Here is a 27,521-nt window from a genome sequence, read left to right as displayed (position 1 = left end):
TGTAGACGACACAATATAGACATAATATAGTTATGTTGCTACAAAAAATATTCGTTTTTAAGGTTGAGATATATAGAGCATACTTTGACTTTGCTCAGACCTAAGACACTGTTAAAACGAGATAGCGTTATATCGCTGACATAAATCTGTCTCGTTTTAACTGATATATAGTTCGTACAAAATGACTTCTCACGCGCTATTTTAACTCTGTAAGTCAACTGTCATGTTAAAAGTACGGTTCACCTTTAAAATACGGAATAAAATCGTACTTTTGACATATTTGACATATAAACTTAAAATGGCGCGTGAGAACTAATTTTTTACGCACTATACGCTCAAAATGTTAGTGATGACACCTGTCAGCATAGTGTCAACAGGAAGACCATTTAAATTTGAAACAAAGCGCCAATTCGGAAACGGAACAAAAATTAAGTTTCATTTTGTATGGCCCAATCTATATCAGCTGTGATAAATAAATTTTGCAGCAACAATGAAATACTACACAACAAATATTGACGTAAGCTAAAATATTAACTCCATCAACGAAAAAAAAAATCCGTACGCGTTTTTCTCCTTGCGGATTTCGGTGAGATATTTTCCTAGCCATAAAAAGTTGTTAGTTTTCGCTTTAACTTTTTGGAGCCAAAATTTAATTTTACGCCATTCACAATAAATAGTATATTTACAACAATAGATAATAACTAGAATTAAGATTAGATGTCGAAAGATCCTTCGATTCGTTTAACTATTAGGCCGGTTCTACTACTCGTTGGTTGTGTTACATTATAATTAAATCTTAATAATAATAAAGAAGTCTAATTATTTGAATATCATTAGCAATATTTATATTTTAATTGACGATTTGAAATTATTTACAAATATACAGCACTGGTGTTAAGGCCGATTCACATTACTACAGTATTGGGTTCACTAAAATTACTGTTATACATGGGCGATAGAATTGCAAAAAGTTTCCTTATTAAATTATTTATTAAATAAATATCAAAATAAAATCTTTACTTTTTGTAAAACGACATAGCAATGTTATTCGTCAAAAAATCAAAGTCGATGTGAAGGACGATGATCGATGCAGAACCTATCGTCTAATGGACGCCTAGGGATGGCTGCTATCCATATGATTGTTCCTTTTACTGAATTGGAATGCTGAAATATTACTGGAATAATGTAAATCGGCCATTATGGATAGCTAAATATAGTGAGAAATTTGTCAGTTTTATTGAAAACTCAATCGCATATAGATATAGAAGATGGTTTTTGTTAAAATTCAATTCTATTAATATTAAAGTATGATATGTTTGCAAATGCTACTTTTCTTAAAGCAAAAGTAGCTGACATTATTATTTTGAATAACTATCTAATTAAAAATAACTAACTAGATTATTTAGTACCTAAACATTGTTTTATTTAATAAAGACGTATATCTTATGGTTAGTAAATATTTACACAATATTTATTATTTTTATTTAGTATAGACATGAAAAAGTTTATATGAGATAGAGAATTTTCTTTAGGTTTGATATTAAAGTTTTGAAAAATAATTATTATATTATAATATATAAAGTTGAGAATTCGAAAGGTGAGCCCAGACATGAATTGTATTTTATAGTTATTTCTAGATATAAATAAAAAAAACTTCAGACACAGGTACACAAAAACGTCAGAACACCATTATTTAACCTAAACGATATTTTTTATTTTGTTAATATCTACGGTAATTCAGTGGAGTAAAAAAATTCACGAAATCCGAGACTTTTTGAAAATTATCATTAATTTTAGGAGGCAAAACTAAACCAACTGACAACATTTGGTATTTTAATAATATAAGTAGGAAAAAAAACGCAATTTTGTTGCAAAAGGAACCTGTAATACTAAATATTAAAATGGCCGCTGGACAGAACAGCTTTTTTGAGGCCGCCATAAGTGATCATGCCTTTTGCCGACAATATTAAGTTTAACTTCAGCCGCGCGTAAAGTTAACACTGACTATTTTTTTTTTTATATTAGTAAAATGTTGTCAATTTAATTCAGCAGTCGCTATAATCTCCAACCGGCTTTCAGATGCATAAGGTCCCACAGTTCCCCGGCATAGTATCATAACCTCGCGCTGAGGTCGTCGTCCAGGCTGCAGCAGGAGACCAGCTCCTCAAACGACATCCCGGCCAGGGTCATGGAGACGGAGGAGATGCTTCTGAAGAGAGCCTCAGGGTCCAAGTCCTCAGGGAGCTTGGTGAGGAACTGGGCAGCCGCGATGAAGTCCATATCCTTGAGCTCGTCTTGGTATAAGTGGAGGATACCTGTAGATGAAAAATGGCAAGTTAGCACAGATTTTCTTATTTAAAAGGCCCTTTACCTACCAAACTAAGGACATTCATAAAATACATTAAGGAATTTTATTTTCTTTATTTTAAGTTAAAATAAAAACTGTTGAGTTAGTACAGATTTTCTAATTTATGGCCCTCTCCTAATCAGACTAAAACCACCCATCATAACATATTAACATTAGGGCATGCCAAGAGACTAAGGCTGGCGGTATATTTTATCAGAAATTGTCTGTCAGAAAACCTTCTGTTTACTTATCACTTTGCAAACATCAGAAACTATGTAAGACAATGCAAAGTTCTTACAGTTTGTGGCATCTAGTACAAAATGTACGAACATAATACTATCCAGCGCGTGTCAGAATATCTTCTGACAGATAATTTTCCTTGTTAATGGCCGATCTTAAGAGCGGCCACAAACAAGGAACGATGGGAGTTGATCCCTCGACCCACATGCAAACTGTGGACTCCCATCGGCGGTGTTCCCACTACATTACAACATGGGTTTATTCAAGGGGCGGACCAACGCATCGGCGGTACCTCTGGTGCTGCAAATGTTCATGGGTGGCGGGAATCACTTAACATCAGGTGACACGCCTGCTCGTTTGCTTGCTATTTTTAGTAAAAAAACAAGGAGTACCCAGTGCTGTGTTGAAGAGGAAGGTATCACCGTCCCTCAGGAAGACGTCCCACACTCTGCACGCGGCGTCCAACGGCATGGCTTTAGCGAACGCCGTGTATAGCCATTCTAACAGGTACAGTTCCGGAGCCACTACGTCTGCTAAAGACGGCAGGTTATGATGCAGGAGCGTTGAGTAGGCCTTCCATAGACGCTGAAATCAATATGAAATAGAACAAAGTTAGTAGTGCCGTCATATTGATTCAACATAGCGGCTCCCCTTGAAACGAAAGTGACAGAAAATCTATATAACATAAAAGGAAAAACTGACTGACTGATCTATCAACACACAGCTCAAACCACTGGACGAATCAGGCTGAACAGCTAGGTTAACGTAGGCATTCACTAAGAAAGGACTTCTTAAAATTCTACCCCTAAGGGGGTAAAATTGGCAATTGAAATGTGTGTATTCCAAGCGGACGAAGCCAAGGGCATAAGCTAGTCTATTATAATGGTGTTTCACTTAAAAGGTTTTTAGAAAAATCTTACCTGCATAGTATCACCATCTCTAGTGAAAGCAGCTCTCAGAACGGGTCCGTCCAACAAGTTAGCGAAACAGACGAACGCCTGTGGCGCTTCCATGTTAAGGATTAGCACCGCCGCTATGAATGACATACCCTGGAAGTAACAAATTATTTTGTTGGGTTGGATAGCGGAGTGTACACAGATGTAGGAAAGTTCTACTGATATCAATTCTATGAAATATATGTCGCTACATCGTTCAGTAATTTAAAAAAAAATCAATCAAGTGTGATTCGATCTCGCTCCCCGGGTTCCGTACTCATTATTTTTTTAATTTTCATTGCGACCGTTTTGAAATTTTTATCATTTGTTTTAATATATCCACAATAGCAATACAAAAATTTCAACTCTCTGTTATTTAATAATGACTGAAGATACAGCAACATAGACATTGATAGCGATGCTATTCCAGTAAAATCATGTCGCTCAGCGTGCGCTATCTAAATAAGGCCCGGTTTCCACCTAAGCGGAGCGAAGACTTGTGATCAGTCGATCAATCAGATTTTTGGAAGAGAGTCGTTTGTTAAATTTTAGGTTGCAGCGGTGTGCGAGTTGAACTGCATTTAATTGCGTCAAAACAATGGTCGCTATTTATTTAAACATCTTTAACCGAACCAGTAGTAAATTATTTGACGATTCAAAAGCACTTGTAAAAGTCTATTTGAATAAAAATCTATTCTATGCTATTCTAAGGAGTGATCCTCAAGTATTTTGTGGTTCAACAGATGGATAACGGCTGATAATAATGATGAGATGATGACATACCTGAATGTAGCCGATATCAGGCCTGTAGCACACATAGGCTGCCAACAGCTCATGCAGCACGTCAAAGTACGGCCCCCCGGGCTGGAATATGCACAGGTGAGGAAAAGTCCTTGCTATATCCAGCTGTATTAGCTCCATGGAACATTCGTCACCATAGTCCAGTAGATTAGGGTTGGATTTCGAACAGCATTTCTTTGGCGGATCCACCGTTAACGTCTTTAGGTTCTGCTCGCTGAAATTTCTGGGTAAACCTGTTGAAGAAATAATTTTCACATTTATTTTTATGTTAAGCGATACGCTAAAATTTTAACACTGGAATGTAGAAAACTACACTACCGGCAATGAATCGGGTATAAGTCTATACTGGATCGGGCGAGGACTATAATTTGGTTTAGTTCTTCACTAGACCGAATTCCATTGGCATCCAGCCTAGACTGGTGGACTAGTGCAAATGAACTGCATCGTGTACGTCCGTTTGCGTCTTTTACGTGCAATTAAGCCTGAAATCGGACTAAATAGCGATCCAAAAGTAAAAGAGTGAAAGTCCGCCAATGTATAGAATGCTTCAGATGCCCGAATAGGTAAAGGGGCAATAAAGCGGTGATAGGTAGCCTAGTGGTTAAGATGTCGCTTCTATTCGGGAGGTCGGAGGTTCAATCCAACGCACCTCTAACTTTTAGGAGCTTTGTGCGTTTTATGCAATAATATACACATACTATACTATTATAATATACAATATGCACTTGCTTTATCGATGAAAGAAACCATCGTGAGCAAACCTGCCTAATAATTTTCCATAAGTGTTGTGTGAAATCTGACAATCCACATTGGGTCAGCAAAGTGGATTATTACCTAAGTCCTAAACCCTACTCATTGTGAGAGGACACCCATGCTCAGTAGCGCGCTGATGGCTTAACCATGATGATGATAATGACAAAAGATCTATATTCATAGTTAGTTCTATACAATACCTAGTCTCTGTTTTTCGGGTTTGTCATCTCTTTCATCGGTTTTGGAGGATCTTTTCGATGACCTCTCGTCAGACCTCACAAATTCTCCAGCCGATAATCTATCCTCGACTTTCTGATCTTCGATTTTATCATCTTTTTTGCAATTACATGTGTTTCTTGAGTTGATTTTTAATCTCTTTCTTCGCAACTGTGCTTCGTGTAGCTTTTGCTTCGCTTTGGTGACGTAGGCCTGGTAGTGGTCGTGGGTGATTTTGAGTTTGTTCTCGATGGCCAGCTGCCACACTCGACCTCTGATGGCCGGGGGAAGCCCGCTCCACCATAGTTCGAGGGTACGTTTGCTGTTCTTCCTGTGGACAGCAAAATTTCCTGTTAATTATTTGAAATACTAGCCTGGCTTCGCTCAGATGGAATCTCTGAAAATCCTTTCTTAGATAGTATATGTATGGAAAATTTGGAGTTTCTAGACCCTGCTGTTGATAAACTATAGTTATTGTACGTTAATATATTTAGGCCAATTGTTTATTATTTCATAAACTTATTGATTTTTGATTTATTCACTACTAGCTGATGCCCGCGACTTCGTCCGAGTGGATTTAGATTTTTCGAAATCCCGCGGGAAATCTTTGAATTTCCGGGATAAAAAGTAGCCCATGTGCTTATCCAAAATATTATCTATCTCCATTCTGAATTTCAACCAAACCCGTCCAGTAGTTTTTGTGAGAAGGAATAACAAACATACACACATATTACATACAAACTTTCGCCTTTATAATATTGGTGTGAAGTGTGATTATTAGGAACTTATCATTGTGACTTCAGACCAAAACAAAAATATTCATCATCTGTAATGATGCACAAATATACAAACGCCAGAGGGTTTTAAATGCAAAGATTATAAAGATGCTTTTCTCATATTTTTAACCCCCGACCCAAAAAGAGGGGTGTTATAAGTTTGACGTGTGTATCTGTGTATCTGTGTGTCTGTGTATCTGTGTATCTGTCTGTGGCATCGTAGCGCCTAAACGAATGAACCGATTTTAATTTAGATTTTTTTGTTTGAAAGGTGGCTTGATCGAGAGTGTTCTTAGCTATAATCTAAAAAAATTGGTTCAGCCGTTTAAGAGTTATCAGCTCTTTTCTAGTTTTCTTGTGGAAAAGAAGGTTACATAACCGTTAGGTTCATAATATTATGTCAATAGACAAATGTCAAGCTGTCAAGATGGACGTTGCCTAAATACATAATTATTTATTTTAAAATGATGTTTTGGAAAACTCAAATACTTTGGATCGTCGGGGGTGTTATAAATTTTTTCAAGTTAGTTTTGAATTGCCTTGTTTGAGTATTGTAATATTAGTACCAGTTGAAATTGATATTAATACTACAACACTACATCGCCTTGTGATGTAAACGGCATATTGTATTCTAAAAAATCAAGCCATACTAATATTATTAATGTGAAAGTGCGTCTGTCTGTCTGCTACCTTTTCACGGCCCAACAGTTAAACCGATTCTGACGAAATTTGGTACAAGATTAGCTTATATCCCGGGGACGGACATAGGCTACTTTTTATCCCGGAAAATCAAAGAGTTCCCACAGGATCTTTAAAAACCTAAATCCACGCGGACGAAGTCGCGTGCATCTTCTAGTACTGATATAAAATAATTCATAAACAATGAACAAATAAATAACGGAAATAAAATACGACGACAAAAAAAAACTCCTGTTGCAAAAAATGTATATATGCATACTCGCATTAGAAATGGGCACAGTTCGAACAATAATAACAATAGCTAGGTGCGAAGAAAACTGCAAAACATAAAACACAATAGAGCGTGCATAACTTCACTATTGTTAGAGTAACAATACTTACACATAACCTGCTTCCATCAGCGCATGATGGATTAGTATCTGAGATAAATGATATCGATCCAAGACATAACTCTTGGTCGCTAACTATGGATCTCATAAGAAAGCTCAGAGTCAATGGTGAATGGAGAGAGCTAGGCTTAGAGTCTCTCTACATAATCAAATCAATCAGTTAAACAGAAAACATAAACGAATCAGGAAGCTGTTGGATTCAAGCAACGGCGAAAGACCGTGGCGTGTGGAATTCCCTACAAGAGATTTATGTCCAGCAGTGAACGTCTGTCGGTTGATAGTGATGATGATGATGATGATGATGATGAGTGAGTTGCTGAAAATAGACTACACGCTGTTCTGATACTAAATAAGACAGCAGAGGAGATCCGTAGGAGAACCAGAGTAGCCGACAAAGCTCAACGGGTTGCGAAGTGGTAATGAGCAGAGCACATAGTTCGTCAAGTGTAAATTAAAAATTTATAACACCCCCGACAAGTGAAGGTTACAGTAACTAGAAAAGAGCTGATAACTTTTAAACGGCTGAACCTATTTTCTTGGATTATAGCTAAGAACACTCGATTAAGCCACCTTTCGAACAAAAAAAACTAAATTAAAATCGGTTCATTAGTTTAGGAGCTACGATGCCACAGACAGATACACAGATACACCGATACACATCGTCAAACTTATAACACCCCTCTTTTTGGGTCGGGAGTTAAAAAACCATTAGACATTGGGGTCTCAAGGTGCTGGAATGGCGACCTCGCACCAAAAAGCGTAACGTTGGAAGACCCTTGGTAGATAAACGACATCACTAGGGAGCCGCTGGATTCAGGCGGCGCAAGATCGTGGCGTGTTGAAGTCGGTACAAGAGAGTTATGTCACGGTAATATTATATACATACCATTACCGTGGTTATGTCCAGCAGTGTAGTTCTATCGGACAAAAAAAGTGTTGTGGATTTCTGACTGACAATAATTGGGCCTGCAATCATTAGTAAAACTAGGACATTAGGTGCCAAGCACACTTAAACGAACAACCAACAAAAATAGACCGCGTCCCGCCAGACAATCAAAACAGGAAAACACTACAGCTTACTCGTATGTTATGTTATATGGTATTTTATCACAATAAATACCTGTCAGTGGTGTTACAGCTGACCTATGTTTATTGATCATTATAATACTGGTTCTTGTCGGTTTTTTATATACTGTGGTTTTATTAATTCGGCTTCGATAGAAACCTTGAACCTATTTGCCAAAGAAATAACAACTGTCATCAAATAATTTCATAGTTTGGCCAAGTTATTCCTGAAGAATCTACCCATTGTTGAATCATATCAAAATTAAAAGTATTGATTGTGATAAGCCCACCAAGTCACACCACCATCTTTTTTTTGTTTCGTTAAAAATAACAATAGTATTAGCAATGTTAATAACAACTTATATTCCCCTTTCCCCTCCAACTAAGCGTATAGCTTTGTTTCCGTTATCTGTGCGCCGAACTTTCGGCAATTGAGGCTCCTTAACTATCACACGCCTAAGGTAAATGATGACTTAGAAGTTATATGTGCGTTTTAAGCAATTATATATCACCTGCAATTGGTGAAGCAAAACATCGTGAGGAAACCTGCATGCCTGAGAGTTCTTCGTAATGTTCTCAAAGGTGTGTGAAGTCTGCCAATCCGCACTTGGCTAGCGTGGCGGACTATTGCCCTAACCCTTCTCATTCTGAGAGGAGACGCGTGATCAGTGGTGTGTCGGCAAAGGGTTGATAATGATGATCTGTTATTTTATTGCAATGGATTCCCTTGGCGGAAAATATGTCTTACATGTTATGCCAATCAGGCAATATGTTCTGGGTCCATTCCTTCGCGTGCCTCGCGAGGCGTTCCTCCAACCGCAGCGATTCCTGCAGACGCGCGTGCCTCGCGGCCGCCTCGCGCTCCACCCTGCGCCTCGCCGCCTCGACCATACGTGCGTGTTCTGCTTTGTGCCGGAGCGCCTCTTCCGTGCATTTTGCTGGGAGATTCGACGGTCTGGAAATAATGAAAGAAGTTGTTCATATTTACGGAACAATTTACAGTAAGAACAATTCTTGTACTTAGATTGGGTTCATAGGTATTTATTATGAATGTTAGATTAATATATAAGAATACAATATAGGATTTTTTACACTAGATGATGCCCGCGACTTCGTCCGCGTAGATTTAGATTTTTTATAATTCCGTGGGAACTCTTTAATTTTCCAGGAAAGCACGTGCTCCTAAAGTGCGCGGGCGTAGCAGAACAACGAGAACGCCATTTGAAATCCCCAACCTCACTCCATGAAGCGTTCGGCAACCTGGACGGTCTACTCGGCTTTTGGAGCGAGCTTGGATGGCTGAAGTGAAGACTTCGGCGCAGAGGGGCAATGCACGCACAACAGACGGAAACGTTTAAGTGCGGAAACCAGCCCAGAGAGAAGAACAAAGATAAAACATCTCCGCTCCGCTTCAATAGACAGGCAGCCTATTAGGTACTCTGGTAATATCCAAGCTCGATAATGATAATTCATAGCTGATCGCTTCGTAATCGGTACCGTAATTAGCAAATAACGTGTCGCCATTGAATCGATATTAAATGAGCACACTGGTGTAAATAAGTAATTAACAGCTATTTGCTAATTGTTTCGTCATTGATCATTACATTTTCTGTAGCAATTTCTAAGAGGCGTGGTAAAGTGTGTCAAATGTTAGTAGGAGGTCCCTGGTTCGATTCCCGACAGGAGCATGCAGCTTGAGAATTTATAATTCCTAAAATAGGTACTCTGTGGTCTGGTTTCGTGGGAGGCTTCGGCTTTGGCTATTTGCCACCCTACCAGCAAAATCATGCCGCCAACATTGAATTGTGGTCGCCGAGCGATTTGGCCTTCTGGTACGATGCCGCGTATATATTTTAACCTAAAAGTGGCATAATGGGTTTATTAAAAACTTCCATATTATTATTTCCAGGTTAGCCCGCTTCCAACAGTTTATGACTGTAATTAATTATCAATTCATATTGCACCTATCTGGATTTTCAAGAAATCTGGGGGCAAGGCGGTGTCTTGCCCTTTTTTGGGTTCCATACCTAAAAAGGAAAAAGGAACTCTTATTGGATCACTTTGTTGTCTGTCTATCTGTCCGTCGTGTCTGTCAAGAATCCTATAAGGGTACTTCCTAGGTAGGTAGGTCTTCTAACACATGTAAGTAAAGGTTAAAAACCCAAAAACCGTGAATTTGTGGTTACATCACAAAAAAAAGCGTTGTACGATGCTACGGAACCATTCGTGTGCGAGGCCAGTTCACATTTGCCCTGTTTTTTTCTCCTAAAGAAAAAAATCATTTTCTCGCTAATGAGTCTAGCACGTGCTACCTAGTTCTTTGATAATATTTATGATACAACTTTGTATTCAATAGATGCATGCTTCTAAGAGCCCACTCAAATCTCGCACTCTTGCCAATACTCTTGCACTAAGTATAATACGAGCAAACCGTTCATTACTGCATATGTATTATGTACTCGTAAACACACGAGGCGATGGGTAATCGTAGGAAATTCCCAACTAACTACCGATCCCTTTACAGTTCGTGACTTGCCATAAACGTGTGGTGTTTTCCAGCCAAATTCGATTTTGAATCTTAATCCGAAGAGAATAAGGGGTAAAATGCATCAATTCTTGAAGAAGGGCCCCTTATAGCAATCATTTCAAGTGTGTTGAGAGTTGAGACATAGGTAATTTCAGGTCTAGAAACATTTCTATAAATATTGTGGACGTATTTCTGATAGTTGCTTTAGATATTGAGAGCAATGTTTTGGTTATATCAAATGTTTTTCTTTAGTAAGAGAAGGTTATACAGTAAAGTAAAAGAAACCCTAGAGGGCGGTGAAGCCCTGAAAACACAGGCAAGAGTGCATCTTTCAAATTGATGATATGGACGATGACAATAAATAAGATTTTGGCATCAATCCTTATGTCGTCGACATTCCATCTACACGCACAAAACGTTTTGCGTCTTCATTCCTCATACGCATGGCTAAGGTTTGGAATACTCTCCCGCGATCTGTGTTTCCTACCAGGGTAACTTTAAAACAAGAGTGAATAGGCACCTTCTAGGTAAACGCATCCCATCTTAGACCACATCATCACTTTCCATTAGGTGTGATTGTGGTCAAGCGCTTGCCTATAGTGAATAAAAAAAAAAAAAACAATAAAGTAATAGATACACCCAAGGACTTTACAACACAACAGCACTTAATTTAATGATGATCATGATGATTTATTCGAACCAAAATACAAAGCAAAAAGATCGTTCGAAATAAAGTTTGAGTGAAAAAATTGATTACTGAATATTATCAAATCGTTAATTAACTAATACATTATTCCAAATTCTAAAATACAAAAGAAATTCTAAAGGCTTTCAATTATTAAAGGATATCGATTAGACATTGATATAACAAAAGAGCAGCTTTATATACGACTATTCAAAGAGAGCTTTTAAAAGTGTAAAAGCATTTAACTATTCAGCAGTCAATAATGATTTGTTTAGATAATATTTGTAGGAGAGGTTGTTTACATAGTAGAGTTTGCCCTTCAATCTATATTCATTAGGTATACAAGTAGGCTACTGGTGCAGTGCCAATTTTCCTCTGCACCCAATAGAGGCCAATGACATGCTATTTCTGAAGGTTAGTCTCGTTCTATTAATAAATTATATTAGCAATGTCAATTGTTATTGTTATGTCTAAGAAGTAAGCACATCATCTTTTTTAGGGTTCCGTACCTCAAAAGGAAAAACGGAACCCTTATAGAATCACTTTGTTGTCTGTCTGTCTGTCCGTCGTGTCTGTCAAGAAACCTATAGGGTACTTCCCGTTGTCCTAGAATCATGAAAGGCAGATAGGTAGGTCTTATAGCACAAGTACAGGAATAAATCTGAAAACCGCGAATTTGTGGTTACATCATTTAAAAAAAATTAAAATGTGTTTCAACTTTCAAAGTAAGATAACTATACCAAGTGGGGTATCATATGACAGGGCTTTACATATACATTCTAAAACAGATTTTTTATTTATTTTATGTATGATAGTTTTGATTTATCGTGCAAAATGTTGGAAAAAATACCTGAGTACACAACCCTCAGTGCGCGAGTCTGACTCGCACTTGGCCGGTTTATTTTTAATTTATAGACTGCTTGGCTGCAATCAGATCTGCTGAACAACGTGCTGTTATGATTTAATTTCTTTTTTCTTGTCTGGGTCCAATGGCTTTAATAATAATTTAACACCTCCGTCAGCCACCTTAGAAGTTACAGCAAGATAGATTTTTTTTTCTCCACTTTGTTTGTGATATGTATGAAATATGTAGGTAGTCATGGAACTTATAATGTGTGTCAACTGTCACTGGGTATGTCTAATTTATTAATAAACCAGTCAGTATCGGAATCTCGTTGTTTTCATACATAACACTGGCGACGAAGTGGAAACAATTAGTATTTTGAAGTAAATTCTTTAAAATATAATAATGCCACTCGGTAAAGTGGAAAGTTTTCACGCGGGGACGGAAGATTGGGACGCGTACGTGCGTCGAGTTAAACAATTTATTGTATTGAATAATATCGAAGCTAAACTCCACGTTGCCACGTTAGTCACCTTAGTCGGCGCAGAGTGTTACGCGTTAATGTGTGATTTGTGTTCACCTGTGCAACCGGAAGAGAAAACTTTCGACGAGTTGGTGAAGTTAGTGAAAGATCATCTGGAACCCGAGAGATCCGAGATAGCTGAGAGACATATATTTCGGCAAAGAAAGCAACAACAAGGCGAAGGGGTAAAAGGGTACCTACAAAGCTTGAAACATCTCGCTAAGACGTGCAATTTCGGAGCACAACTCGAAGTGAATCTTCGAGATCAGTTCGTCTCGGGACTTTTTAGCGAGGAGATGCGTTCGCGGCTTTTTGCCGAAAAGAATATTGACTATCGGCGCGCGGTGGAGATGGCGTTGGCTCTCGAGGCGGCGGAGCGGCATGCGATGACGGCGTGCGCGACGGCTGCGACGAGCGGGCTCGCATCTGTGACCGGCGGCGCCGGGGACGACGACGGCCTGCATCGGGTAGGCGCGGCGCGAGGCCAGCGCGCACCGGGCGGCGGCGGCCCCAGGGCCGGCAGCAGTGCGGGGGCCCGAGGCCTCTGCGGTCGGTGCGCAAAGGGGCCTCATCCAGAAGGGAGATGCAAATATAGGTTCTACAATTGTGATCTGTGTGGGGACAGAGGTCATTTGAAGGTCAGATGCCCCCAGAAGGGCAAAAGTGAAGTGAGTGTAGTGAGTGGTGGTTCGAGACAGAAAGGTCAGATCTATTTTAATAATTCCGATTCTAATAGTGACGACGATAGACATTTTAATAATATTATTAGCGGCGGAGACGGTGGCCCCTATCATGCGATTTTGAATATCGATAACGCGAGTCACAAATTTGAAATAGACACCGGAAGTAAAATTTCAGCCATATCTAAGCAATATTATGATAGGAATTTTTCCAAATTTCCTATACAAAACAAGAATTTAATTCTAAAGTCTTATATCGGTGACGTCATAGAAACGATCGGTTATATTTTAGTCGATGTAACTTGTGGGTCTACATCGGCAAAATTAAAATTGTATATAATTGAAAATGGGGGCCCTCCTCTCATGGGCAGAGTATGGATAAAAGAATTAAAATTAACTGTTATTCAATGTTATAACATGTCCAGTAACGAGTCTATCGCTGTTAATTTAAAAAAGGAGTTTCCCGAAGTGTTCGCGGGAGGCCTGGGCACTTTTAAGTCGCGATTGCGTTTACATTTAAAGGACGACACGCCCGTGTTCGTGAAGGCCCGCCAGCTACCGCTTGCGCTTCGAGAACCGGTGGAGCGCGAGCTCGAACGTTTGCAGCGGGAAGGGGTTATTTACAAAGTTGACAGATGGGACTATGGGACACCCATAGTGCCTGTTGTTAAATCTAACGGTTCTATTCGCATTTGTGGCGATTATAAAATCACCATAAATCCACGTCTTAAAGACTTCCACTACCCGCTGCCACGGATCGAGGATCTGTTCGCCACACTAGGTGGGGGCGAGCAATACACGAAGCTCGATTTATCTAATGCGTTTCAGCAGTGTGTTCTAGAAGAAGACTCACAGCCGATGACGGCAATCACGACTCACATAGGTACTTTTGTTTATAAGCGCGTTCCGTTTGGAATTAAATGTATTCCGGAGAACTTCCAAAAGATTATGGAAGAAACATTGAGTGGATTGCCCTCGACGGCTGTGTTCGCTGATGATATTTGTGTTACGGGTAAAGACAAAGGTACACATTTAAGAAATTTAAGGGCAGTGCTACACCGTTTGAATGAAAATGGTTTAAGAATCAATTGGTCTAAATGTCAATTTTTTAAAGACAGTGTTACATACTTAGGCTATAAAATTGATAAATTCGGTTTGCACACTGATGATAAAAAAATCGAAGCTATAGTCGCTGCACCCCCACCTACGAACGTAACACAGTTAAGAAGCTTTATGGGCCTGGTTAATTTTTACTCAAAGTTTTGTTCGAACATGAGTGATATTTTAAAACCCATGTATACTCTTCTTAAGAAAAATGTCAAGTGGAATTGGGACAAAAAGTGCACGAACGCCTTTCATAAAATTAAAAAGGTACTGAGTAGCTCTCCGGTGCTGGCGCATTACGACGCGAGCCTTCCTCTCATACTAGCGGTGGATAGCAGTCCTTACGGCTTGGGAGCGGTGTTGTTGCAGCGGCACGCGGACGGCGTGGAGCGGCCGGTGAGCTGCGCGTCGCGGACGCTCACGAGCGCGGAGTGCAACTACTCACAAATAGACAAAGAGGCGCTCGCTATTGTGTTCGGGGTGACGAAACACCACCAATATTTATACGGGCGGCATTTTATTCTCCGTAGCGATCACCGCGCTCTCAGTTACATATTTGGGAAAAAACGGGGTATTCCTTTGACCGCGGCGAGCCGTCTACAAAGATACGCGGTTAAATTAGGTGCGTATGATTTTGAAATTGAATTTGTAAGATCTATGGAAAACTGTCAGGCCGACGCACTCTCTCGGCTTCCCCTGCACTCGGCCGATAGTCGAGTCAGGAGTGAGAACGAAAAAGGTAGCTATCTTAATTTCATTCGAGACGATTTTCCGCTTAGTTTTAAAGAAATTAAAACGGAGATCCCGAAGGACCCAATATTGAGTAAAGTGTACGGTTACGTTATGTTCGGTTGGCCGAACAAAGCGATATCAGAATCCGAAAAACCTTATTTTAATAGAAAGGATAATATACATATAGATCAAGGTTGTTTAATTTGGGGTTATAGGATGATAATTCCTAAAATACTGCGAGAGAGAGTTTTGAAAGAAATACACGATGGGCATCCCGGTATCGTCAAAATGAAGCAGATCGCACGTAATTATGTATACTGGGAGGGTTTGGACGCAGACATCGAACGTGTGTCGGCGCAGTGCGCAGCGTGCGTGTCGCAACGCCCCGCGCCGCCCGCCGCGCCGCTGCACTCGTGGCCCTGGCCCGCGGAGCCATGGTCACGCTTGAACCTCGATTTCCTAGGGCCGTTCAACAACGCGTATTACTTAATTATCATAGATGCCCATACAAAATGGATAGAAGTTGAAAAATTAACATCGATCTCGGCAACCGTCGTTATAAGTCGTTTGAGACAACTATTCGCTAAATTTGGACTCCCGAAAATGGTCCAGAGTGACAATGGACCGCCTTATAACTCGGAGGAATTCGGGCAGTATCTTAAACGGAACGGTATTAAGCATACTCGCATAGCTCCATATCACCCGTCCAGCAACGGTGCTGCCGAAAACGCCGTTCGTACTATAAAACGGGTTCTAAAGAAAGCATTAATCGAAAATGTAGACGATATAACGGCGCTCAGTAGATTTCTTTTCACGTATCGCAACACAGAGCACAGCACCACCGGTCGCGAGCCGGCGGTGGCCATGTTCGGGCGGCGCCTGCGCGGGCGCCTCGACCTGCTGCGGCCCGACGCCGCCGAGCGGGTGAGCGCCGCGCAGCAGGCGGCCGAGCGCCGCGCCGCGCCGCCGCACACGCTGCGCGAGGCGCAGCCCGGCGACGCCGTGTGGATACGCGATTACGCTAAGAATAGTGCTAAATGGGCGGAGGGTGAAGTACTAGAACGAAAGAGTCCGGTGACGTATGTGGTTAAAGCTAGGGACGGTCGGGTACAGAAGCGCCACATAGATCAAATACTAACAGACAAACGCAAGTCTCGTCATTCTTTGGCCTTAGTGTCTCCGACGTCGGACGATTCCCCAAACCCAAACGCTCGTGATTTATCGGAGAACGAAAATTCGAAAGACAGTTCGGTTAACGTTGAAGAAGGTTCAATATCCGGTCATGTTGACGATTTAAATAAAGAAGATGCTAATTCGATCGAAGTAGAACAAGAGGGCATGCGCCAGCGTCGGGCAGCTGCATTAGAATGTGTTAAAAAGATAAAACAGTATTAATAAAATGCCTTAAAATTAATTATAATACTAGATAAGTACCTACCTATTTGTTGCGATTGTATTAGATCTTCTTATATTAACTTATTTGTGTGTGTTAGTTCTTATATTGTTTCTAAGTTCTATTTGACTAATGTACCTACCTACCTGTTGAACTATTTAAGAGATTATCTATAATACCTACCTGTCTATTATAGTCTTCTATTAGAGGAGGACAATGATATGTATGAAATATGTAGGTAGTCATGGAACTTATAATGTGTGTCAACTGTCACTGGGTATGTCTAATTTATTAATAAACCAGTCAGTATCGGAATCTCGTTGTTTTCATACATAACAGTTTGATTTGATTCACCTATTTCTTCATTTGTAGTTTTAAGTTTAGGTAATTTTTTGCTCAAGCTCACAATATACTTAATTACACGCTATAAAAGGGAGCCTGTAGGCATCTATCTACCACTGATTGCTAGTAATTTTGAATGACTATGAGGTCTTATAAGTAAACAGTGAATACTTAAAAGGTATTCCGAACCAGTGGTAAATTATTTTGACGATTCAAAAGCACTTGTAAAATTTTACTTGAATACATTTATATCACCCCCAAGAAGTGAAGGTTACAGTAACTAGAAAAGAGCTGATAACTTTCAAACGGCTGAACCGATTTTCTTGAATTAGGTATAGCTAAGAACACTCTCAATCAAGCCACCTTTCAAACAATGAAACTATATTAAAATCGGTTTATTAGTTTAGGAGCTACGATGCCAGAGACAATACACAGATACACACGTCAAACTTATAACACCCTCCTTTTTGGGTCGAGGGTTAAAAAATATGTTCCATTCTATTCTATTCTAATTGACATTAGTAGATTTTCCGTTTTGCTCCTTATGTATCTGATGCTCCCAATTGATTCAGTTTTTACTTCGTTTCGTTTCATTTGCCCTTCTATAAGCCATACTTATATAAAAATCTTATAATGTGATTTGACGACAATACATAGGTATCATAAACGATGGTTTCTAGGACAGTACCTACCTAACAAGAGATTTAACATAAATCCGAAATGTAGCTCGATTCATTGATTATGCAGTACGGCGAAATTACATAACCCCAGGATATTATCCGATTCATTATTGATTATGTAGTTAGCAAAGCCAAGGCGAGACTGTAATTCCTAACAATGGCGTCTAGAGCGGAAGAGGCGACTAGGCAGTACGCAATTTGTTCGCCCCTGTTTTCCCCACCTGTATACTTTATTGACCCTATTTTTAACCCCCGACCCAAAAAGAGGGGTGTTATAAGTTTGACGTGTGTATCTGTGTATCTGTGTGTCTGTGTATCTGTGTATCTGTGTATCTGTCTGTGGCATCGTAGCGCCTAAACGAATGAACCGATTTTAATTTAGTTTTTTTTTGTTACGTGTTTTTATGGACGTTGCATAAATACATAATTATTTATTTGAAAATGATGTTTTGGAAAACTCAAATACTTTGGATCGTCGGGGGTGTTATAAATTTTTAATTTACACTTGTTTCCAATTTTGCTTTTTAAAATTTCTTCTTTGTTATTCTGAAACTTTAGTGTTTTTCTCAAAGATTAATTATTTCTCTATAAGAAACCTTTACGCTACGAAGAATTCGCGAATTTCAACGATAGTTAATACGTTTGGCGTATTAAACATGGCGCAGACGTTTTCTTCAACATAGATGTTTTGATATTAACCGGTTCTGTTTCTTCTCAACCATTCTGTTTACCTATGCTAAAAAAGTTTTTAGTTTTCATGTTAACAATAAAATACTACACAGCAATAGTAATGATTTGTTAAAAATATATTGTTTATTCGATTAGATCTAGGTTTCCTAACTGGCACAGGTCTTCAACCCCGTAATTATTTATGAACTGCTACAGATAAGTAATAAATTATAAACACAATGCATTTAAATTACTTTACACGCACGATTTACATTCAGGCTAAGGTTTCAGTTTTTTTTTTATAATTATAAGGAACGCGATTGATAAGTAATAATTAATGATTATGTTGCATGGTTATACTATTATGCTGCTCAGTGTAATCTATTTATTTAAAAAAATTGTTATAGCGGCAATAGAATACATCTAAATAGAATATCACACTAATATTATAAAGGCGAAAGTTTGTGTGTATGTGTGTGTGTGTATGTTTGTTACTCCTTCACGCAATAACTACTGGACGGATTTGGCTGAAATTTGGAATGGAGATAGGTAATATCCTGGATTAGCACATAGGCTACTTTTTATCCCGGAAAATTAAAGAGTTCAAACGGGATTTCGAAAAACCTAAATCCACGCGGGCGAAGTCGCGGGCATCGGCTAGTAAAATGTAGAATAGAACATTATTCTATGAAAATTTCACCTCTACCTATTACGATCCACTGACAGGCAGACGGACGGATGGACAGCAGAGGCTTAGTAATACCCCTTAGGGTCCCCTTGGCACCTTTCGCGTACGGAACCCTAATGAAAGAATAATTGCAGAGTTCACGAACCAAGATCGCAATGCGTTTGACCGAGATCCGTGGTCGAGTAAGGCGCGGTTACCACAATTTCACCAATGTCACGCTCTGCTAATTATTATCACATTTTGAAAATATTTCATCCTCCGCTGAGGTTTGCGGTCGATTTAACCGCATATTTGTGCGTTTCAAAAGTTGCTACCGATATCTGGCACAAGTTAGAAATTCTTCGTTCATCATTTCTTAGAAAAAAAATTATAATGTATCGAAATCATTATTTATTCTATGCGCCCGATATAAAACCAGATTTTCTTGATCATGAGAATCCCACACTAAATGTTATTTTAATCGGCTCTTATTCTGTTCATATTCATCTATTAATGATTCTCTTGTTTACCCTTAACTTACACACAAACCCACAAATTTAACCCTCTTAGGGGTTGAATTTTCAAAAATTCTTTTTTAGTGGATGTCTACGTAATAATAACTATCTGCATGCCAAATTTAATCCCGATCCGTCCAGTTTCAAGCGAGTTTCATGGAGTCCCGGCCCCATAACTAAACTAGGGCAGCCTGTATCACAGTAGTTTGAGCTGGGCGTTGAGAGCTCAGTCAGTCAGTCAGTCACCTTTTCCTTTTATAATTTGGATCAACTGACATGCTAGTTGTGATAGTACACAATGTACTGTCGGAAAACTAGGATACACGGCCCGTACGACGAACACAAGTATATTGTCAAGTTTTCCGTTTAAGGGTTCCATTTTCCCATTTCAGGTCCACCTGTTTTCATATCAAGGCTTATGAATTATTGAATTCCATTAAGGATATTGAATTATGCGTCGTCGTGGGTAGTTCAATAGCCCCGCAGATCGGGGCCGTGCTGTGTGAGTCGTGAGGTCACGGTGGGTGTGATTGACCGACATCACAATAAATTGTTATTCCGATTATAGGTGCTTACTTACATGTGCCTACACCTGATGTAGATGGCTTTGATAGATTACATGGCACCAAAGTCTGGGTGTCTACTATACTTTTTTAGTGCGGATAGATTTATGATACTTGTATTTTTTTATAAATTGTTGAAAGCTTTTTTATTGAAGACTTTAATGGACTCACAACTGTGCACTCAACTAAAGATAAGGTAGTAAAACGCGGCTAATCTTCGATGAGGAATTAGATTAAATGGTGATGAGGCTAGAACTAACCCACTCAATCTTTACCTTATCTAGAAAATCTGTTATCATAAGAAAACAATCGAATGAGTTGTACGAATAAGCCTGAAGCCGTCAATCAATCGTCTGTCAGGTTCCGAGCATGTCAGCTAGAAAACGTTTGATTCAGAGCCTAGCTGTAGCAAAAGCGAAAGGATCTTGAGTCATTTTGGTCCAATCCACCAACAATGTAGAAACTGACGCAATATGAAACCTTTTGGGGTACAATTTATTTAACACTATGGCAGCGAAGTCAAAGTCAAGCGCAAGTGAGTATTATAAGTCCATGGCGCAAATATGGTGTTTTGGTTTCATACATTTTCAGAACTGAGAAAGCATTAATTCTAGCTATTAAAAGCTAGAAAATGTACTTAACGACCAGAGCGTCTTAAGGCCTCTTATACGTTTTGTACTGAGTAATAGTGTTGGCCCAGCAGTGGAACATTCACTTTACAGGTTGGTGCGAGTAAGTTCAATTACGCGCCTTCGTGATTGCGATAAGTATGGTATTAAATTGAAATGTTAGAGATCATTTCAATCCCACGATCTAAGATTCCATTCCGCGAAATGCCAGCCCGTTCTCTATAGAGGAACAAACGCTGGTCCTTGTTTATGTGCCAGCAATCTACATAATGTGCGATGAACGCATTGTTCAAAGTACACAGTCCAATCAACAGATGCAGTATTTCAATTGAAAGTAATGCTAGATCAATTAATTATTATTATTAATATAAAATGCCTGTTCTATAAACAAACAGATGGACCAACAAACTAAAGAGATACGCAAAATGGATGTATGAAGAAGAGAAGTAGAGCCTGTGTGGTGGTGCACTCTCGAAAAAACTCATTTATTTACGGCATGAATTGGGGTTATGATGGCACGAAACTAATAAGGGATTCTTCGATTTTATATCCGGAACCCTAAAAAGACTGCCAGAGGGCAGTGGAGAGGAGTGGAGTGGGAGTGCCACGTTACCATGACCGATGTAAAACCAAAAGCATATTTTGTGATGTGACCACAAATTCACGGTTTTCGGAATTTTTTCCTTTAACTTATATAACTATATAAAATATATAACTTATATAACTTTATGCTATAACTCATTTCATGATTCTAAGGTCAACGGGAAGTACCCTATAATTTTTGATTCCCTTAACGGGTCTTGACAGAGTCGACAGGCTGACAGACAACGAAGTGATCCTATAAAGCTTCCTTTTTCTCTCTGTAGATACGGAACACTAAAAACAAAGTTCAAGCTTACCTATCATGCTGAATGAGAGCTATAGAACTGGCCACCAAATCCTCGAACTGCTTCTCGCTTGCTGAACTGCCTTGCCTCTTGTGATGATGAGGAGTGTTCGCAGCTGATGATGCAGGACTTAAAGTGTTCTGTGTTTCCGTGGTTAGGGCCTTATCGAGGTTGCAGGTGGATTTACTGCCGAATAACCGCCAAGATGAACCGACACTTGAGTCTTGGCTTTTGGATGATGAACTGCTTTTCCATGGGAAGACGCCTCTGTAACAATGGAAAAAAATGTAAGTCGCTTATTAACAGCTATCCTATATTTAGTAGATACTAGCTGTGCCCGCGACTTCGTTCGCGTGGAATAGTGACTTTTCGCGCTTTATATAGCCACGGACGCTCAGGCGCGAGGCGCCGTGATTCTTTAAATTGACATAACTTTTTTATTTATGAACCGATTGACATGAAATAAACACTAAATCCTAAGTGAAGCTTACTACAATATATTAGTGAAAACCGTATCTAAATCGAATAAGCCGTTTCTGAGATTAGCGTGCACAAACACACAGACAAACAGACAAACAGACAAACAGACAAAAAAAAAATTAATTACAATTTCGGGTTCGGCATCGATATAATAACAACCCCTGCTACTTTTTTTTTATATATTTCCATTGTACAGACACAACTTTTCTACAATTTTATTATATGTATAGATTTGATGAAGATGAAAGGCTGTCGACATCCGATGATAAATCTACTCATACAAATCGATTTTGTACAACGTTTCTGATACCAACCGCTTACTTTTTGGTAACTAACTGATAGATAAAACACGACTCTGCACCAATTTTGATAGCATATTTTTTTCACTCAAGAGAATCTATTTGGCATATTTTTAAAGATTTCAAGTTGATATTTTTTTTCAACATATAACTTCCATTAAACTTATTTCAATTAAGGCTTAAACGGTGGCTAATAGAAAGGTGCTTCTACACAGTAGATGAATTTTTGAAATTCAAAGAATAGTTTAAACAAGTGTAAATTAAAAATTTATAACACCCTCGACGAGTGAAGCTTACAGTAACTAGAAAAGACCGAAAAGACCTGATAACTTTCAAACGACTGAACTGATTTTCTTGGACTATTCCGCGCCTACTATCTGAGTTTCTGAGTTTTCCAAAACATCATTTTGAAATAAATAATTATGTATTTAGGCAACGTCCATCTTGACAGCTTGACATTTGTCAATTGACATCATATTATGAACCTAACGGTTATCTAACCTTCTTTTCTACAAGAAAACTAGAAAAGAGCTGATAACTCTTAAACGGCTGAACCAATTTTTTTGGATTATAGCTAAGAACACTCTCGATCAAGCCAAGCCACCTTTCAAACAAAAAAAACTAAATTAAAATGGGTTCATTCGTTTACGCATGGCGCTCTGTGGCATCGTGGCGCTACGATGCCACAGACAGATACACAGATACACAGATACACACGTCAAACTTATAACACCCCTCTTTTTGGGTCGGGGGTTAATAAATGAATCTTTAATATGAATGACTCTGTAACTTAAATATGAAGAATGACTTTGTACAAATTTTGCATGCCTGATTATGTAAGGTGAAACATTCCTACTATGTATTACACAATATGTATTTAATAACATCTAACTGTAAAAAAAAAATGTTTCTGCAAATAAAAATTTTGTATCTTGTATATCGGATTTTAAGCGTAACCAATTCGGTATCAAATTCCGGAAAACATTTGATATTGCCTTGTAATTTTTGCAAGTATCAATTTTAAATATTATATTGTTGACGCATTTTTTGCAATATCATAAATTTACAGCTAATAAAAAATTGGTAAATAATATTTACCTACGTGTGTTGAATCGTTTTTAGTTAGTTTCTTTGTTCAAAAGTACTTGTAAAAGTTTAATTGAATAAAAAAAAATTGTTTTTTGGTGTTTTTTTTTTCGTTTTATGTGCAAAAAAGTTTTCTATCTATCTATCTATCTATCAAATCTCATGTAGGTATACTAGCAGTGCGCGAGCGCAGACGTTCGTCCGGAATATCATTGTGTGATAATTTAATCTCGAGATCGTGGGCGGAGTTGGCGATAAAGTGCTTCCTCGCGAAACGTAACCACGGACGTAACGTAACGTAATCAGCTATTTTATTCAAATGTAAACGTTTGAATAAAATAGCTGATTGTTATTAGTTCGAAGATATTTTTTAAGAACTTACAAAAAAGAAACAACGTGATCAATCCAGAATTGAGAAGAACCGTAAAAGAACTAGGGTAATCGACTTAACCGAACGGGTTATGAAGCGAAAGTGGCAATGGGCGGTGCACATAATTCGAAGGACCGATAGACGTTGGAATCCTAAGCCAACGTTGTCCTGGAAAACGCAGCGCTGGAAGACCCTTCACTCGCTAGAGACAACATCGAACGAGTTGCAGAGAGCCGCTATATCAGCCAGCGCAAAACTGCGGTGTGTGATTCCTCTCAACAAGAAACCTATGTCCATTAGTTGTCAGCCCTCATAGAATCATTTTGTTGTCTGTCTATCTATCCGTCAACACTCGTCAAGGGAATCAGAAATTCATCATAGGACCTAGAATCATGAGAAGGAGCTGGAAATGTCTTATAGAAATATATCTTATCATATCTTGTCTTATAAACGGAAAACCTCGAAAACTGTGAATTTGTGGTTACAGTTTGTGGAGCGATGGTACGGAACGCTTCGCGTGCGAGTACGATTCGCACTTGACCGTTTTTATTAATAGAGACTTGTTAGTGTTATCTTTGGGAGACTATAAAAGTGCGAACTGTGTGAAGTAGTGAAGCACGAATCAAGATATTTTTAAATTCAATCCGCCTATACCGACGAGCTATTGAGATTTCAATGGCTTCTAAGTAAATCGATACAACGTCGATCCACAGTACCTCTAGCCAGGGCCCTTATTAAACTAAGTAGGTGCTAGAGTGAATCTTGAATGCACTCTAGATGGGAGAGAAAGAAAAGAGGGCTTAGATGTACAAAAGATTTGAGAGGATCTGAAGAGTGGATGCAGTTTATAGCTCCAGATAATAATCTCAATAAAGGGGGGATTCGCCAGCTATTATAATACGAGATTATAAGATAGAAAGTAGTAGACTTAAAGAATGACGAAGTATCTGATTATAATCTGGGGACTAGCTGCTAGCACGAAAGTTGTGATAATCGTAACTGTTGTAATTGGCTTTTGTGGTATTCTTGCTGCAACTTAAAAAATAATTTGAATGATGCCTAATATGACAAAAAAAAAATATTTCTTATTAATTATTATTTCGAAATTCGTAAAATCTGCATCTACTGTTGGCTTTAAGTTTGCTAAGCATTTAAATTACCGATTTAATTAAAAAAAGTACGAATTCAAAATAAATTTTTATGACGTAAAATGACACATCCAGGTATTGTATTTCATACAAGCGCCAATACTAAGCGAGTGTTTTGACGTTTGATAAAAAGTTGCTAATTTGACTAATAGACACCATCCTTGTTAAAAAAAATTATCTGTGTAGCTGTCAAACTTTGGTGTTTATTCTACTGGTAGCACTGACAAAGATAAAGAAGGAAGTCTCCAGATTCTAGATAAGATTCCTTCTTGAACTGTGTGTAAAGTTAAAAAGAAAGTATCGGTGATAGGTATTTAATCTAGTTCTAGATGAGGGTTTCTTCTTTAATTTTGTGAAAAAGAAAGTCTAATCTTGATTCTAGACTTTCTCGTAACTTAGTGTCGTGGCGCTGCGACAAAGTTAGAGAAGAAAGTGATAACTTAAATAAATTAAATACTAGATTTATCAGTTTCGCATCAAAATACATACTGATGTCGCATTCTGTGTTCTGAGAATTTCGCATTGAAATTACGATCGGGTAAACTCATTAACGTAATTTTAATCGGAGCCGATGCTAATTAGCGAAAGTGTGATTATTTAATGTAATACATTATGCAAGTAGACCTACTGCGACGGATCACTACTGGACTGTGTTACACACACACACACAGTACAAAATAGCTACAGCTCGGCCAACTATAGTTCGCGACAGGGCGAGATGGCATTGGGGGTGCATAGCCCCCGCACTAATCCGATGCGCTATAGCGCGGCTGACGTGTGGGTATGCGGGGCGTAGGTACCCACTATAGATACTATTTCTTTTATTGAGATGCAAGTCAGCCCTTGACTGCAATCTCACCTGGTGGTAAGTGATGATGCAGTCTAAGATGGAAGCGGGCTAACCTGGAAGGGCAGTGTTCATTAAACCCATACTCCTTTGGTTTCTAAGCGCTAAATCGCTTGGCAGCACGGCTTTGCCGGTAGGGTGGTAACTAGCCACAGCCAAAGCCTCCCACCAGACCAGACCAGAAATTTAGATACATATTATAAAATTCCAAACCCCTACCGGGAATCGAACCCGGGACCTCTCACTTATAAGACCACAGCCAGGCGCTTACTACTGCGCCAGGGAGGCCGTCAATACTAGTTGGCTGAACAGTGCACACACGTTCCAAGTCCAATTTCACTAATTAATAATATTGGTTATGGTTAATCCGTAGATCCAGCAACCCAATCAACATTAGGACGTGCGAACAAGACGTCTTACAAAACAAGCTATGTTTCGACTGCTATTACTATTATGTATTCTGAGCTAATTAGTGTAATTATTTTTATTATTTTATTTATTTATAATCACTTATGGCTAAGGTTTGGAATACTTTTCCGCGATCTGTTTTCTAGGTACCAATTACCATCCATATGTATCTTTAAAACAAGAGAGAATAGACATCTTCTAGGTAAACGCACCCCATCTTAGGCACATCATCACTTTCCATCAGGTGTGAATAAAAAAAAACTTACATAAACAACGGGATAACATTTTTGTCTTCTTTAAACATTTAAACTCCACATAAAATCCTTCTTTAAAAATTTACCTGAAAATCCACACAGTATGAACAATACAGGTTCGTGACTGATCTAAACTAAAATAATTTATTATTGCAAGCGATAAAAATATGTTTTAATACTACTTTTTGATATGGCTTCATGCAATGCTATATAGATTTATCATCGCTTTATTAAATTAAGAAACATAATCAATACACAAAGCGTTAGTTACCCTTTCAAAATAAACTATAACTGGTATTGATTTCTCGTAACCGCCGAATAATAAATTATAATTAATCAACCAATTCATTAAGCACCCTTTAAGTAATGGATATGGTCTGTATAAGTAGATAGCTAACGCCGAAAATTGAATTTAATATTTGAGGAGCTCTCAAACATATTATATGTACAAGGTGTAACCAGAACGATAGCAAAAACGAAGACAGGTGATAGTACTGATAATTACCGTTATGGTGACACAAAAAAAAGCGCGATTTTTTTTTTAAATCCTGCATTTTTTTGAAGCTCAGAATAGTATATTGCAAATAAAAAATCTGACTGACCCTAGAGGTCGATGAACGTTACGTAAATAGGCCACTCGGGGTCAATGCCACGTAGGTGGGGCATTGACCCGAACTTGCACGCTATACATTGCGAGTTTGAACAGTTCTAAATCACTAAAACTACAAAACAAAACAAGTTTTTTGTTTTGTAGTTTTAGTGTAGTTAGTAGTTTTAGTACAACACAACAAAACCCTAAGTTTTTTCTAACGTTTTGGTTACACCTTGTATGTAAGTGCGTTTTAGTATTAATTAGACTTCAATATTCTAGTAGTTTGTGTTCAATATACCAAAGTCCATCGGCTGAATGAAATCAGTATGATGTAAAATGACAGTAAAAACAGAAAATGTAGTTATTACTATGTGCT

The 27,521-nt window shown here is 38.6% G+C and overlaps 1 protein-coding gene across 3 annotated transcripts in view; it reads right to left on the bottom strand.

Annotated features, from left to right (window-relative positions):
• Window positions 1-952: 952 nt before the first annotated feature.
• Window positions 953-27,521, bottom strand: part of LOC123868153 (TBC1 domain family member 12-like) — a 71,698-nt gene continuing 45,129 nt past the window's right edge. For 2 of the 3 annotated variants that reach the window (XM_045910541.1, XM_045910543.1), the window contains exons 2-8: window positions 21,674-21,928; window positions 8,970-9,176; window positions 5,277-5,623; window positions 4,306-4,556; window positions 3,508-3,636; window positions 2,980-3,172; window positions 953-2,315 (exon numbers count right to left, since the gene is read on the bottom strand). In XM_045910541.1, the coding sequence (XP_045766497.1) occupies window positions 2,113-2,315; window positions 2,980-3,172; window positions 3,508-3,636; window positions 4,306-4,556; window positions 5,277-5,623; window positions 8,970-9,176; window positions 21,674-21,928 (1,585 nt within the window). In that variant the 3' untranslated portion in view covers window positions 953-2,112. Of the gene's footprint in view, window positions 2,316-2,979; window positions 3,173-3,507; window positions 3,637-4,305; window positions 4,557-5,276; window positions 5,624-8,969; window positions 9,177-21,673; window positions 21,929-26,565; window positions 26,678-27,521 lie in introns of those variants that run through there. The other variant, XM_045910542.1, reaches the window with a different exon arrangement.

Source organism: Maniola jurtina, chromosome 9 (genome assembly GCF_905333055.1).
Source record: "Maniola jurtina chromosome 9, ilManJurt1.1, whole genome shotgun sequence".
In the NCBI taxonomy this organism is placed as follows: Eukaryota; Metazoa; Arthropoda; class Insecta; order Lepidoptera; family Nymphalidae; genus Maniola; species Maniola jurtina.
The sequence above is the reverse complement of the archived record's forward strand: the minus strand, read 5'-3'. Positions and strand labels throughout refer to the sequence as shown.